Genomic DNA, 15,512 nt, shown 5'->3' with positions numbered 1-15,512 from the left:
TGCACTTGCCCTTCCCATCCACGTGAGGTCTGTGCGGAGCAGGGCTTCCAGCTGGAGCTGTGGCTCTGAGCAGAAGGCAGCCTGCTGTGAATCTTCATGTTACAAGAGTCCAAGTTCACTGACAGCCATTTGAGGTTAGCCACAGGGTAGGATAATGGAGAGAACAGAAAGCAGTGGAATTTTCTCCTTTATAAAGGAACTGGTTGAAGGGTTAAAGCTGTAATTCACTTGTGATAGAGAAGGAAGAGAGACACCATAGATTTAGTCCCTTACTCTGCAGAGGCCTGGAGACCATTTTGTGGCACATTAATCAGAGAAATGAGAATATTGATGCCCAGATAACTTTGGCCTTCTGCCTGGAGTTCTGTGGTAACAGTAACCAGACATCATAGCATGACGTTAAGGTACAGGTCTCTGCAATCTTGAAGGAGAAATATCCAGTGAAATTTATTTCCAACACCCAAATGCACACTTCAGTCATTCTGTGTCATCTGGAGATCTGTGATATCGTTATGCCCTTGTGTTGAAAGCTGCTAAATCTTTCAGAAATATACAAAAAGTTTCAAGTAGCTAAGAGTGAATAAAACCCACGAGACATGTTTATGCTATGCTCTAGCTTCTTTGCTTTAGCTGAATGAGAAGCAGACTCAGGAAGAAAGGGATAAATTTGCTTTTTCCTGGTAGGAAGAACCATTCATGCACTTCAGAGACCAAAGACATGATTGTTTAGTTTAGTAGTACAGATGTTTGGGCAAAAGTGCTCACTCTTCAAGCTTGGCAGCAGAGCTCTCCCACAACAGCCAGTCCTCCTATTCTTTCTCTGTTTTCACTTGCTGGTATCATTCATCATAGAGTTTTCCATGTGTTCTAAGCATGCTATTTATCCACCTCTGCTAAATTCTGCACTGAGATACCGTATTTGTTGTGCTCTTTTTCAGATTTGGGCTAATACTTAATTGCTCCAACTGTATTTGAGCGTGCACTACACAATACAATGGTGTAGAATGGAAAAGATATGCTAGTGCATGATTATTTAAATTAAACGCCCTATTAAATGCAAGATCAGCATCTCTAAAAATAGCCTTTTCATCCCATTCCTGATATATAACGCTATTCCAGTATACCAGACTGAGTAGCAAGATAGTATCCATGCTATGTAGACTGAACCCCATTAAACTGCAAACTGCAAAATAATGTTTAAAAGATAGTGTGTAAATGGGATCAGATCATTTTAACAGAATGCTGTCTCATGTTACACACCTATGTATGACATACAGAACATTAATCGATTCTATAAGACCGAACTGTGCTTCAGGTATATTGAGATATGATAGCTCCCTAATCTAATTCTTTTGTTGCACCCAGGACACAAGTGAATGCTTAGTAAATGCATGCTTTGGTTACCTAAATGGCAACTGCACTGCAAGTATTTAATGTGTTAATCTTTCAGAGCATCTTGAGGATGCTGCTTAAATGGAACCAGTCGTATGAGACCAAGTTGCAAGATTAAGTCTTTCAGCCTTTCACTGCCTATCACAATGAGAGCAGGATAAGATTTATTCTTGGGAAAAGAGGAACAAAGCCAGGTTTTTTTATATACCCTTGTCGTAATCATGTGCACCCACAAAAATAATTCAGCCATAGGACTGTCCCAGATACTTCTGCCACATTGATGTTATTGTACAAGTTTTGTTTCAAATCATAATATTCTTTCATGTCTGTCTGTGGGTTATGACCAGTCCTTCTTAGGGAACAGACCTTTCAGATTATGACCCAGCTCCAAACCCTATCGCACCTGTTTTGATTCTGTGTATTTTCTGAACGAAGACCAAGTATATCACGCTTACCTTTTCTCTGGGCATGCATATCTCATCCAGCAGGCTACATGTAGAGTCTGATTCCTTCTGTCTTTTGAGAAACTCCAGGTTTCTTTGATCTCTCAGGACTAACTTCAAATTAATGTATCTTCCCAGTCATTTGTTTCTCCTGCTACTGTTGTCAATGTCAATACTAATGTTCATCTCAGGAGCGGGAGAATCGTATTTTGTGTATTGTGAAAGACTACTGCAATAAATGCTGCAGTATCTAAGCTATAACAGTAGCCTTCATGTCACTTTTGGGAATCAGGAATAATTGAATGCCACATCAAAACAAATTACATAATTGTAGAAAGATGTACATCTTGTCTTTGACAGTAAAGAACTACTTACATTTGAAAAAAGTGAATTCACTCTGTTTTTCCAGCCATGTCTGCACTAGCTGGTCATTTCTGAAATACTTTTTAACACAGTATAATGGCCAATAGGCTAGAGCGTTAGGAACTTTATATGTACTATGCTTCTGTATGAGGAGCAAAAATCAGGGTTCATTACAGTGTTACTGATAGTGAGTGGTAAGCTTGCTAGACGAAAAATTGCACTTCTTTATTTTAAAACTTCCATGTGGGAATAACTTGATACCTACCTTTTGAAGCAGGGGTGAAGAGTCTAGACAAATATGAGGTAGACCTGGGGCTACACAGTCCAGTTCTTATTTGGGGTAGTCATAGTGGAATGTTAATTTGATATTTAAAGAGGTGGTAATTCTAGAGAATGATTAAATGGAATACTTACAGAGATTAGATGCTTGACAAAAATACAGTGCTTATCTTTTCTAAAGCTGAGTTGTGCAAAAAGATGGCAAAGTGATTTAGACCCCTTATTGTTAATCCCAGCAAAACCAAAAGCCAGTGCTAAAGTAAGATCAGGAAATATCCCTAAAGTGAGAAGGGAGAAACTGCTAATGATGGTGAGGAAGAACATGCTCCTTTTACTTTTATAGCTGGTTAGTTATCTGCAGGGTGGCAACATTATAAAGTTAGCAGGAATAAAATTCCAAATCATCCAAGTAATTTCTCCTAGTGCGTTTTTTCAGTGCTGAGATGACTTTTGGAAGATTAACAAAGAAAATAACATGGGCAGTGACATTATATCACAATTTAATGAAATGGGTCTGAAAAAAAAAAAGGCAAGCTAAGGAAATGCCTCCCACCAAGTCTTTCCACAGAGTCAACAGAAGTAGATTTAAGACTGTAATCTGCTAAAAAAAAGTGTTCCAAACAAAATGAGCTACCTCTCATTAAAATTCTGAGGAGATGACTTCTTACTTCACTGGAAATTGAATTGATAATTTAAGCAATAGTCCGTAAGCATATGAAATGCACTTCAAGATCTCCAGACTATTTTGCAAAGAAAGTTCATGCCAAAACTGCAAGTTTGAAAGGTGTGATTAGGTACTTGGTGAAGTGTAACTCCTACTGTTGTTGAAATTAATAGCAGTTTTGCAACTCAATTTTGATGTGTTAGCTCCCAACATTTAAAGGATGATTAACAGAATTAAAAATTAAATTAGCTTTGGGAAATTAGAATGTGGTGTGAGAGACACTTAGGTTCTTCAGAGCGATGCAGAACAGTAACATTCCTGATTCTGAGTCTGGCTGCAGATCAGTATGTCTGAATTCTTTAAATGTTTTTTATAGCTAAAGTACAGGACTCTGTATCCAGAAATGAGAATTTTCTTTCCAGTTTCTTGCAGAGGGGGAACAACCATTTTCTTTTTTTTTTTTTAACTAGAAAAATCTAACTTCTTGGTTTATTGAAGATCTACAGAAATTGGAGGTGATATTGATAGAATTCTGAGGTTTTCTCAGAGAATCAGTTTAACTGAAATGAATGAATGTTTCTAAAAGGCTTTGAATTCCTTGAACATCAAGCTCCTAGACTCTGCCTGCATAGGCCTTTATACCAAATGAAAAAAGTGGTTTCAAATGCACAGAGTTCTGGAGCACTTTGCTCTACTATGGTTGCCCAGGGATTCTTAATCTACAACCATGCAAGAAATCAAGGAAATTGTTCTAATCTCCTACTAGCCAGAGCTGTGTTTACGCTGGCCATAGAGAAGCTGAGTTCTTTCTACTTTCAGGCCCTTAGACAAGTCTTTGCCCCTTCCCTACTGGGGTAAATGCCTGTAGTTTGGTATCAGAACTCTGGGTAAGTTTTCACAGATGTCGGATAACAAAAAAGGAAGAGCTTTTTGCTTTCCATCTCATACAAGAGCAGAGCTTTACAGGAACTTACTTGTAAATTCATGGTCTGAAAATTATGTATCTAAGACTAACATTGCATTTGTATCCCAGCTGTGTCCTTGGAGGCACAAATCTTCTCTGTCTGCTTTTTCTCCTTACTTTCTATCTTTCCACAAGCCTTCTTAGCCTTCAGTCTTGCTATGTCTGCCTGATCTCCATGCACTAATGGAAGAGTCCACCACACTGAGGAACTGAGAGGAGACCTTTCCTAGATAGCACCTAAATATAAGCTGGGCAGTGTGAAATCTGCAAATATTCCTCTGAGACATTTCACAAAGAACAGCAAATTAGATTATTTTTGTGCCCATAAGATTTAATCAGGCTAGTTGCCAAAAGGGGGTGTAGTTAGTCTTCCAAATGATAGATCTCCTTAGGTCTAGGATCCCCAAATCCTTAGAACAAATTGAAGAAGCTCTTCAAAGTGATCCAGAGAAACTCTTCTCTAGTGGTATATGTCTCTGTGAAATTAAAGCAGTATCAATTTAGGTGGAGAAGATTATTAGAATGTTAAAGTCAAATTTAGAAAGGGAAGTCTATTTTCATCTTTATTTTTATATAGAGGGGGAGACATCTCCCTCTCAGAACCTTACAGTCTGGGTTTGGGGTGGGGGGTGCAGTTGCTTTTTCATACAGACTCCACAGGCTCATTGCTGCTTATGTAACTACTTCCTCTGAAAGTAAAACAGTGTGTTCTGTTTGTTTAAGGAGCTTTTCATAAGACAAACAAAAAAAAAAAAAAAAAAAAAAAAAGAAAAGAAATTGATTTTGTGCCAATACATTTTCCAGCTCCTGTACAGAAGGGGACTGAAACAGTTTATAGTGAAATCAGAAAAGCTAATAATGGTAAGTAAGCTAGTGAAAAATTAAACACATAGAGAAAGCATTTGTATAGAGATTAGAGATAAATTTGTGACTGAATAGTTTAAAAGATAAACGCCATAAAAAGACACCCAAGTCACATAGGAACATACCAAAGGGCAGCTATGAAATCACAGGTGTCAATAAATTGTATAACACCCTCATGGTTTCTCATAAATCAATGATATTTAATGTAGTGAGATTAATATTTCTAACATCTACTTCATCAGCCCGTTTGCGCTCTACCTGCTAAGTAGTTTGGCATCTGAATCTGGAGCTGAACATGCCCTGTTAGGGATTAGGATGCTATGTTGTGTTATCTCAAACTGCTCGTGAACAACACTCTTCCTCTTAGTTGATCATGTTTGCCATGTGTTACAAAATATTGCACTGGTTTTGGATATAATTCCAGTAAATATCTATGAAGCCTCCAACAACAAACTCTAAAAACCTTTAAAGCAATATGGTCACTTCAGTAGGGTGGGTTGTTTGTGTTAAGCACCATCAAAAATTGTCTCGGATTGTACGTGCCAGCCGTTCTACCCTTCCACCTTCTGTAACACAGACTTTTGTATGCGAGCATTAGCAGCTTACTGGCAATTACTGTGTATAAATATTCTGGCAGTAATGAGTTCAGAGACAGTAGGTCAAAAGTCTTTCTTCATAGTTTGTCAAAGACTAAATCAGAAAGGATTTCCTTTCCTCTCTTTGTGTTAGGAAGTCTAGATTTGTAAATATTAGGGCTGTAAACTGCTCAGGTTTTGTCCCCATCCATGTTACCAGCTGGGCTTGTTGTGTGCCATATTTAATTTTTGATCATTGTGTTTTATTTTGCTATTTTTCTATTTTATAAGGGATTTCCCACCTGCTCTGACACAGTATTTTGTTTCTAGGGAATCTTTCATGTGAGGGTCTCCAAGTACTTTAGAAAACATTACTTAATTTTCCCCTGTGAGGACTTATAAGGCAATTTTTATCTCCGTTTTACAGCTGAGTAAACAGAGAGATTAGGTCATTTGTTTAAGGCAATGTGTTTAGAGAGTGACAACACTGGGAACAGAATTTCAGAATCCTGACTCCTGGCTTGGTGCTGAGCCTATATGTTGTAGTCATTTTTCACAGCCTTGCAGTGAAAAGCAGCATATCCTTTACACTAAAGAACAGGGCTAGGCACTTCATGTAAGATCACCTGGCAGCATCATGAGAAAAAAACAGCTCATTTTAGGGCTGAACCAAAAGGCTGCTAATGTTCTGTTTTCCAGTGAGTGTGAATTGGACCTGTGACAAGCTGCAGAAGCTGACTGCATAACCCCTCCCTTGCTTTCTGCCAAGGTGTGAAGCTGATTATTACACCTTTCATCATTTCTATTTTTGCCATAACAGAAAGTGTTGTATACTAAAAGGATGTTTTGTGAGTTGTAGTGTAAACTCAAGGTTGGTACAGCAGAGCTATAATTCAACGCTCTTATAAGACTGTACTTGCCATAAAGTGGGAACTGCAATACAATAAGATATGATTGAAAGACAGAGCTGAATTAGCCACATGATATGCAAACGCCCCTTAATCTTGCAGTCCACCTGCTCTTTTATGCATAACATTCTACAGTTTCAGTTATTCTTGGAAACATAGTAACAGTTTATTGTTTTAATCACGTCTGTTTTTCCTGACTGATACACAGGAAAAGTGTTTCAAATAGATAAGCAGTGCATCACATAGCTATGCAGTTGCTTTGGATAGCTACATTACAGCCTATTCAAATGTAATATTTACTTTGATTTTTGATAGGCTGTGTGATTGCAAGGTGGCAAAGTATAAATGCAGTGGAGGATCGCTAGGAAACAGATCTATCTTCTTAAGTACTTTATATTAATATTAGTAAAGGCCAATTGTGAAGGAGGTTGAACATTACTAGTGGGTGCAGAAGTTGGTTTACCATTATGAGCTTCACTACTTTTGAATATTCTTTGAGATTTTTGAGCAAATGCCCAAGAGTACAGTCTACTTCAGGAAGTTAATGGTTCAGACAAATGTGTCCTCTGGGCAAATTACATTAATTTCCAGCTACACAGTTTGACAGATGTAACACCTAAGACCTATGTAACATTTTATTATTATTTGTTTGTAGCTAACTATTGTGATTTGTTTAATTAGAGTTAATTGAGTGCTTTATAAGCAATTTTTTCCTTTCAAGGAATTTCCGTGCATTCCAGAAATTGTATCCACTAGAGAGGAAGCTGAAGAGCTGTCAGTAGTTGTTATGTCTGATGCAATAATTTGTGACTGAGCTAAAATATCTTTCCCCTTCATTCTTCTGATGGCTCTCACTGCTGTCCCCAGTAGGCAGATGCCATGTCAGTAACCAACTTCTGTATTTTGAGTTCTACAGCTATTGCTTGTCCTTATACCAAATCATGAATCCACAGTGCAGATAATGCTCTGACTTTTCCCAAGTCCCAGGCCTTTGGCAGTATGGTGAGCATCTGCCATTATTCTTTTTCTTTTTATTTTCCTGGTGTTGGCTATGTTATCTCCTGTTACTATCATTTTAGTGTCTCCATCACACTGTGGTAAGACTTCCCATCTTATCTGCTGTGCTGCTTGCTTTATTCCGAGTACCAGGCCTAAAGAGGCGTTACATTAAAGATAGACAGAAACAAGCTGTCAAATGCACATTTAAAATCCCAGAAGACCTGCATGTGGTTAACTACAGTTAACCTGTTAACAGTAGGAAAAGCAGGTCATTTGCAAAATTCAAGTCTAGTCAGGTGTATTTTGATTGAAAGTCAAATAATAGTCCTGTAGATAGAGAATGTCAGTCTTTAGCTGAACACTGTATTTCCTGATATAATGAGAGGTTTAAGGAGGATGCTGATCACTAGCATTGTTTCTGGAAACAACTCAAAGAGATGAAGTTGTCCTTGCATTGTTATTGAAAGGTTAGTTTAATTCAGAGCAAGAAGATTTAGCGTTCAGGAAGTTCACCCAGGAATTGATTTAAAACCTTTTCTAAAGCAATAGGCTGTTACTTTAGTATTTTACATGAAGTACCTAAAGCTTGGAGCCTCAGCTTTAAATCAAACCTGACATCCAAATGGCAGTTTAGGGAATGGTCACAATTAGTTAACACATTTGTCTAAAACTCCTTCACACCTATCAGGATGAACTAATTTCCTTAAAATACTGCTTTTTCTGGTTGCTCTGTGAAAAGGCCAAATTATATTGAGAGTCAGGAATATCCAGCCCAGTCCCAGAGCTGTTGCTTTTTGTTCGAAAAGAACTGAGACAGTCCAAAACTTAAGCAAAACAGGCAATTGTCTAAATCAACAGACTGCCAAGGATGATAAAATGACTGTGGCCTTGCTGCTTACTTTGCCTGCGCTGGAGTCCCACCAGGCTAGGCTGGCAGCTGATGCTCTTCCTGAGGGAGGGTCAGGATGTGTCAGATACTAAGTTCAGATGGGTGGGTGGAGGCTCTTTTAGATGCATGATTTACTTCCATCACACCTTTCATCCTCCCAAGAGGCAGTAGGGGCAGGAAGTCCAAGCATCTCCATACTGGTTCTTTATTTCAGCTCCCCTTCCCTCAACACTGATCCCAGTTCTTGGGGTAGCACAGTTCTGTTCATATTGCTGAGAAGACTAGAGGCAACTCCAGTTGACAGATTTCCTTATATTTTTACAGGGAACCTCTTGTGGAAGACAATGTGTTAGTACATTCTTGCTCCTTGGTGAACTCTGCCTTTGCTCTGTATCAGATCCAGAGCTCACAGAAGCCAGTGATAGGCTTCGCCCTGATCTTGATGTGTGCTGAACTGAACTCATAGTGGTTTATTGCAAGATTGTTATTCCTAATCTCTTATTAGGAAAATGGAAATCTAGTGAACAAAATGCAGAACCAACCTTTGTGCTGCTAAGTCTGGAAAAATGAATTGCTCATTTGGAAGCAACTGCACTGGTGAGACAGGAAATTCTACGAATCCTATTGCAACCAACAATGTACTATGGAAAAATAAATATATCCCAGTGGAAAGAGGCATGAGAAATCCCCATTGCATTCAGTGGTTTGGAACAAACTATTGGAAATCAGTTCTAGCAATCAGGAAATCTACTCAAATACTTTCCTGCTACTGAGCCTCAGGCTTAACACCTCTGTACTACACAGAATTTCCCACTGAACGCCTTTTCCAGCATAGAGAAAACTCCCAGGGTCTGGGGATTCATGATATTATTCAAAACTCAGGCCTTAGGAGGACATGCTAGTTGCATGCAGTCCGAAATCATGCAAATAACCTGTCCCTTCTCCAAAACAAAAACTCTTTGGATCTTTAGGTTTCAAGACACGTTCTAGACCAAAGCCTGGATCTGTGAGACATTGATTCCAGATCCAAATGCTTATAATAGCTGCAGCCAAAAATTAGGCAAAGCCAGATGGTTTCAGTAAGGCACAAATATGCAGGGAGCTTCTGACCTTGCTTGAACCTAAAATTGCAAAGCTGAATTGCGTGCATGCCCCTGTGTAAGATCTGTTCCCAAGCTGCCTGCCAAGATTCTCTGTTAGAAGCTACTGCTCCAACAAAAGCCTTGGCAGAACATAGTATGTGTCTGCAGTTCAGCATCCCCAGTTGATAATCTAGCGTTTTAGCTTTCACCAGTGTTGGAGATGGGTTTGAGATGGATTATGAATTGCAACTGTTTAGGCATATATTCTCTTCTCCATAACCTCTAGCAACAAGAAAGGGCAGAGCAGGTGGGGATGACAGCATTTTGAATTCCTGCCATTAATGTATTCCTTTGTAAAAATGTGTTCTTTGAATTTAAAACCCCAACAACTAAAAGCAACAGCAAGGGTTTAAATTCATCAGAAATCCATAAAAACACCTACCTTTATTAGACTTGTGAATCTCTTAGAAATCACTAGCACCAGACCTTCAGCTCTGGTTCCTTTCACAAAATACGCAGCTTCTTGTTTGCCCTCCTATGGGAGCTTGACCAATTTTTCTGCGTATGACTAGAATCCAGGATATCTCATTTCCCTGTTTTTGTTAGTAAGGGAAAGCCAGATGTCATTTGAAAAATCTCTCTGTTCTCTTTCATCGCAGTAAAATCAGTGTGTTTCAAGTAAAAAACACTTCATATTTTTAACAGGAATGGAATAAAAAGCTTGTGAAAAGATTGATGTAGCAAGAATCAGTAAAAGTACCATATCATTGTGCTTTCATTAGAGGCTACGTGCTGGCTTACTTGATTGGTACCTTTTAGAAATCATATAGCCTTCCAGCAGCACTTTCAAAGGACAGATTGTGACATTCTTCTGGTAGAGATAAGATACTTAGCTAGAAAGTCACACTATTTTGAATCTGGGTGACAGATAACAAGGCGGGATATCTGTTACTGTGACCTAGTAGCTTTGGGGTAGCAAACATCCCGTTGTTTGAAGTTTGGAATTTATACAAAATTTCTCATTTCCTCCTTCCTGTAAGCACAACACATTGTGACAGAGGACTAAACTACAGCTTGTCAATACTTCACTTCATAAACCTTACATATAGTTTTGTCCACTTAAAGTCAAGCTTTGATGTAGCACTGGGTCAGCAGTGTTTTTGTCCACTTCTGTCAGGTTTCAGGACACAAAAAGCTTTTATGTGTTTCTCATATAACTTTTTATTTTATTTCTTATTAAACTGGCTAAACATATAGGGATCAATCTTGCCAGACATTAAGATAAATTTTATACTGAAATTAAGTTTATGCACTGGTATAAGGTGCTGTAGTCACTTCAGTTTTGAATCCTTTTCCTAGGCTAAAAGTTCTGGGTAGAACTGTCTTGGAGAAAACTCATAGTGTACAATGACAGCGACATTCATATAGTTTCTCTGTGTTTCAGAAATTGCAGCCTGATTGTATACTGTGTTCATGGTGCTGCTTTCAGTGAAGCAGAATCACAATCCTAATGTAATAAAAATGTGGATGGTAGAAACTGCATGAGCTTAACTGCACCGCAAATATACACAGATGTAATCATAAAGGAGAGAGAAAAAGACACTTTAGCATTGTTATCTGCAAAGTTAGATTCACTTTTGTTCAGTTTCCTCATTACTTCTGCTGGCTAGCAAGGGAGTTTCTAAAAGACCTTTATTAAGGTCTGTTTATGGTAATAGTACTTTTCATAATATCCTTCATGTAATGACTTCAGAGAACTTTTCAAAATTTACATAAGTGTTCTGCCTATAGGAGGACAGATGTTATTATTTGCTATTTAGAAAATACATACTTAGAAAAAACCACAGATGCAGAGACTACCCCACATTTATAGAAAAAATACTGGCAAGATTAACCTAGAGCCCTAGTCCAAACCCTCTGCTTTGGGCATTTTCCTTTGAGCTATTTCCTTGACTCAATCTCTTTCCACTGAATTTGATATGGTTTCCAAGAAAATACCCTTCAAGATTCAGCACACACTTTTGTCACATGTGAAATATCTTAACAGACCATACAAAAGAGCACTTTTAACAAGACTTGAAGTCTTACTCTAAAAGCAGAGTTGCTTTCCTCATGTCTTACTTTCAGAGGGCAAAGAAATATTTATTGTTTAGTATTTGAAGGTATTCTGTGAAATTTCTGAATAGCTAAATCCACTTTTTTTTAAAAAAAAAAGCCTAAGATCTAAAGTTCACTGAACGTAAATAGAAAGAGCCCGCTGGTTCTCAGGCTTTCACTGGGAACAAGCATCTTTTTATTAATAAAATTTCAGGTGTCTTTGCAGGATCTTATTTGGCTCTGAAAGTTGCATCCTATACCGGATTTCTGCAGTACGTTATTTTCCTGGCAAGGAGTTGGAAGAGGAAGTATAATGCTCATGAGAACTTGCCTCTAAAAGGAAGACTCTTTTGTCCAGTAACAGCTTGTGCTCTCAGTAGAGACTTCTGCTCTAAACCATAACCAGGAAAGCTGTCGAACATATACTGTTCAACATGGTCTTTGAAATGTCTGGTCCCACCCGTGTTCTTGAATTAAGATAGTGCCTGGATACTTCTTAGGGCTGGAGCTTGAACCTTAGTTATAGGTAGCAATTTTACATCATTGCAAGGTGAACAAAAGAAGTTATATTAAACATAAAAGTGTATTTTCTGGAACATAGAACTAATCACTCTGCAATGTGCTATTTCATAATTTAGACATATTTTATTTTGCAGATTCTGTGGAAAACAGGCATTCTGTAAGTATACATTTTATGCAAGCAGTTAAATATAGGGAAATTGGATTGAGATTATTGTGTATCTAGTGAGATAGTGTTCAAGTGTTGCTATGTTTTAATTATTTATTTGTTGTTCAGGACCTTTACTGGACAGCTACTGGGCAATCCCTTCATATATATTCTTACTAATCGGGCTTTCAGTACTACATTTATAGAATGGTCAGCTTTAAAAGTCCATGGAACTGACTGGTATTTGGTAGTGCTGGTACAGGAGGTAGATGCAAATAATGATCTTTCAAGAATTTGTGTTGAACACCTGCACAGCTTTGGATATGTGTCACAAATATTCATGCTGACAGAATGGCACAAAGTTGGGGATGGTTGCTGCTTGCTTCAGGTTCCTGATGGACCCGAGGCACTCAAGATTTGCATATGAAAATCTCCTAAACTGGTTAATGTATCACTAGGGACAGAGCTGTTTTTCCAGTCCCATCTGTAAAATCTGTAGGGTTTTTAGTGCCGGTGAATCTCCTCGAGGTGTGCCTGCTCACGTGCACACACGTACATTCTGTGATTGGAATATCCAGAGAAGTGAGGTCCTTCCTAAGATGTGAAATGAAGAGTTAAACTAAGGGGGAATGGCTGATCACCTGAACTCGCAAAAGTCACTTCTATTCACTGTCTGCCACTGTTTCCTTCTGGCTTCATTTTCATCCACTGGTATAGCAAGTGGGATGACTCAAAGGCTGGTGGTGAAAACTGAGACTTTGTAAGAAATTTTAAAGGCAAGCAATGTTTTACCTCAGAGTACATAGCTATGTCACAGTTACGCTGCTCTAACCAAGAGGTGAGAATATTACCATCCACATGTGCAGGGTCTTAGCTAAACAATGAGGAGTTTTGTGAAGGTTCTGTAGGTGGTGAACAGCTTTATAGGGCTAAGAAGCAAGTGAAAAAATACGGGGTTTTTTTTAAAAAAAATACTTGTCTTGAATGAGCTGTTGCTCTGCTTTCAAGAGATCTAAGGGGCAGGGAACTTACATTTCAGGAGTACTTTTAAGAATGTTAGATAAAGTATCTAATTCAAGCTCAAACCACTCAGACTAGGTGTTTTTTCTGCCATCCAGTTTGTGACTTTCAAACTTGTACTTAAAAAGAAAAATAGAGAGACTCATAAATAAGAATCACAATAGCACAGTCTACGTCAGCTTATGGCATCCATTTGAGTTTTGAAAGGCTCCATCAGCACTCACATCCCCATGGGATAAGAAGCAGCCCATTGTATTATTTACAGACACTGGCAGTGCACTGAAGGTCACAGATTGTGTTACAATAAACAGACATATATTAACAGGCCAATAGGGTTTATAGTATCATTGTCTCTCTTAGTTTAAAGGTTTGTTTTTATTCTTTGCTCTCAATTTTCTAAAAATAAATTGAGCTGAACCCTCCTCTGGGTTATACCAAGCATTCCTTGGAGAATCACGCAGAAGGAAATTTGTCCCTGTCCGACACAAAAAGAAAAATGGTCAAGTGTGGCTGTGATAGACACCTGGTGTAAGCTCAGGGAGCAGGTTTTGCCTCTCTTTTTCCACACCCTACATAATTTATAATGGATATTGGATGAAAGACTAAAGTTTTATGAAGATTTTTTTGTTTTCTTTTCCTGTGGCCAAAAGTGAGTAAGAAATCTTTCCATGGAAGTATAATGAGACTGCTTCAGTGAAAATGCACTGACTACCCCACGTAAATCACTTTCACCATAATTAATTGGGCTATTAAAGCTTGCTAAACCAGACAATCTATGAAGTAATGTTGGATTCAAGGGAGAAAAGTGTCAGCTGAGGGCAGTGTTTTCTTTGTGTTGTCTAAACAAACTCCTGTTAACAATAGGAAAGTAATAAACTAGATACTCTGTAAAACTAATCACATTTTCATAAACACCCCAAACAAAAGTCAACTGTATAACACTTGCACATCTTACTTGAGTTTTCCTAGAAGTAGCCTTACTCAGTTCACATCTGTGACATTGTCCTCTCCTTAGATACTGTTCATGTACTTAACATAGTAACTCTTTCTTTTTTTGAATTATTAGTGCTTTAAAGGACATAGCAAAAAAACAGATCCCCATCTTCTGCTTCAGAAATTCCCACTTCTATTTCCAATAAAGCTTGTGACAAAAAGCAGCACCATCCCTCTTTTGAACTCTTCAGATAAGTGACCTAAAGTTGGACTGGACAGATAAATTTCTTTATAGATTTTCCATCCCCCCTATTTTCCTCTCAGCACTTTACAGGCAACATAGATGAGTACAGAAGAGGCGGGGTGCTACTAATGTGCTTTCTATCATTATTTTCTTGTAACTAGTTTTTTCTGTAGCTCATTTTCACACAATGCTTAACTCTCAGGCACCTCAGAGCTTTGGTCCAAATGAGGAGTTGTTGATCCTACTCATGAAAAGGAAAATGCTCCTTATATAGTGATCAAGTGGCTTAAACTTCCTCCCCAGCTGTTCTGCTTCTTTATAGCCAGATGAAGTGTTTGGCTTAGAGGTGAAGTTGCTTTCGATCTGCTACTCCCTTATTTTGTTAGCGAAAGGAGGCTTCAGAAGCTAGGCTGGTCAGCTGGTATCTCAGTCATATGAAAATACCAGATGGATTACATAGCTACAGAGACCTGTCAAAAAAACTTGAAGAATTTGGCTCTGTTTAGGAAGTAATAGGTATTCCAGAAGTGTGGGACAAAGGGCACCACAGCAGAGAGAATGATGTTTTGCTGAGAGCTATGTTTTTAGAAACAGGAGGACATGCAACCTTTTTGTTTTGGTAATGATGGTGGAGACTTGACAACAGATCCTGCTGTCCTTTTCACTCTCTAAATTCAAATAACAATGTGGGTTCCACTCCTCAGATAAACTCTGTTAACTTATTCAGTTCTGCATTGATCTTCCAGAAGTCACAGGCAAAACCAAGTACTGCACTGTGGAAAAGAAAGATGAAGCAAATCATTTTAATGAGAGCTAGTCCTGCTTTGTGCATTTGTCTCTACATAGTTTCTGTCAGAATAAATATAATCCAGCATGGAAATTTAGGAACTTTGCTACATCTTCACTGAGAGACCATTACAAAATTTTGTTCAGGGCTTTAGTAAACACTGTGTACTGACAATGTGTTGTGTTACACACAGGCATTGAATGTGTTTGTATTATGTCAAGAAAGGTGGTGCATTATAAAAACAATCAGTTAAAGTTTGAATTATTTGACTTGCATAAAGGCCCAATTGCAGTACAAGTTCTGACTGATTTGCAGTCCAGAGTACCTTGAACCTGGATGTCT

The 15,512-nt window shown here is 38.3% G+C and overlaps 1 protein-coding gene across 8 annotated transcripts in view; it reads left to right on the top strand.

Annotated features, from left to right (window-relative positions):
- PECAM1 (platelet and endothelial cell adhesion molecule 1) overlaps window positions 1–15,512 on the top strand; it is a 47,937-nt gene that overhangs the window by 21,844 nt on the left and 10,581 nt on the right. For 2 of the 8 annotated variants that reach the window (XM_074847268.1, XM_074847271.1), the window contains 2 exons: window positions 4,910–4,966; window positions 12,176–12,198. The exons of 2 other annotated variants lie outside the window; for them this stretch is intronic. In XM_074847268.1, the coding sequence (XP_074703369.1) occupies window positions 4,910–4,966; window positions 12,176–12,198 (80 nt within the window). The remainder of the gene's footprint in view (window positions 1–4,909; window positions 4,967–12,175; window positions 12,199–15,512) is intronic. 4 more of the 8 variants (XM_074847269.1, XM_074847273.1, XM_074847270.1 and 1 more) reach the window with 2 other exon arrangements.

This window comes from Strix aluco, chromosome 21 (genome assembly GCF_031877795.1).
Source record: "Strix aluco isolate bStrAlu1 chromosome 21, bStrAlu1.hap1, whole genome shotgun sequence".
In the NCBI taxonomy this organism is placed as follows: Eukaryota; Metazoa; Chordata; class Aves; order Strigiformes; family Strigidae; genus Strix; species Strix aluco.
Note: the sequence above shows the minus strand (reverse complement) of the source record. Positions and strands in the feature narration are given on the sequence as shown.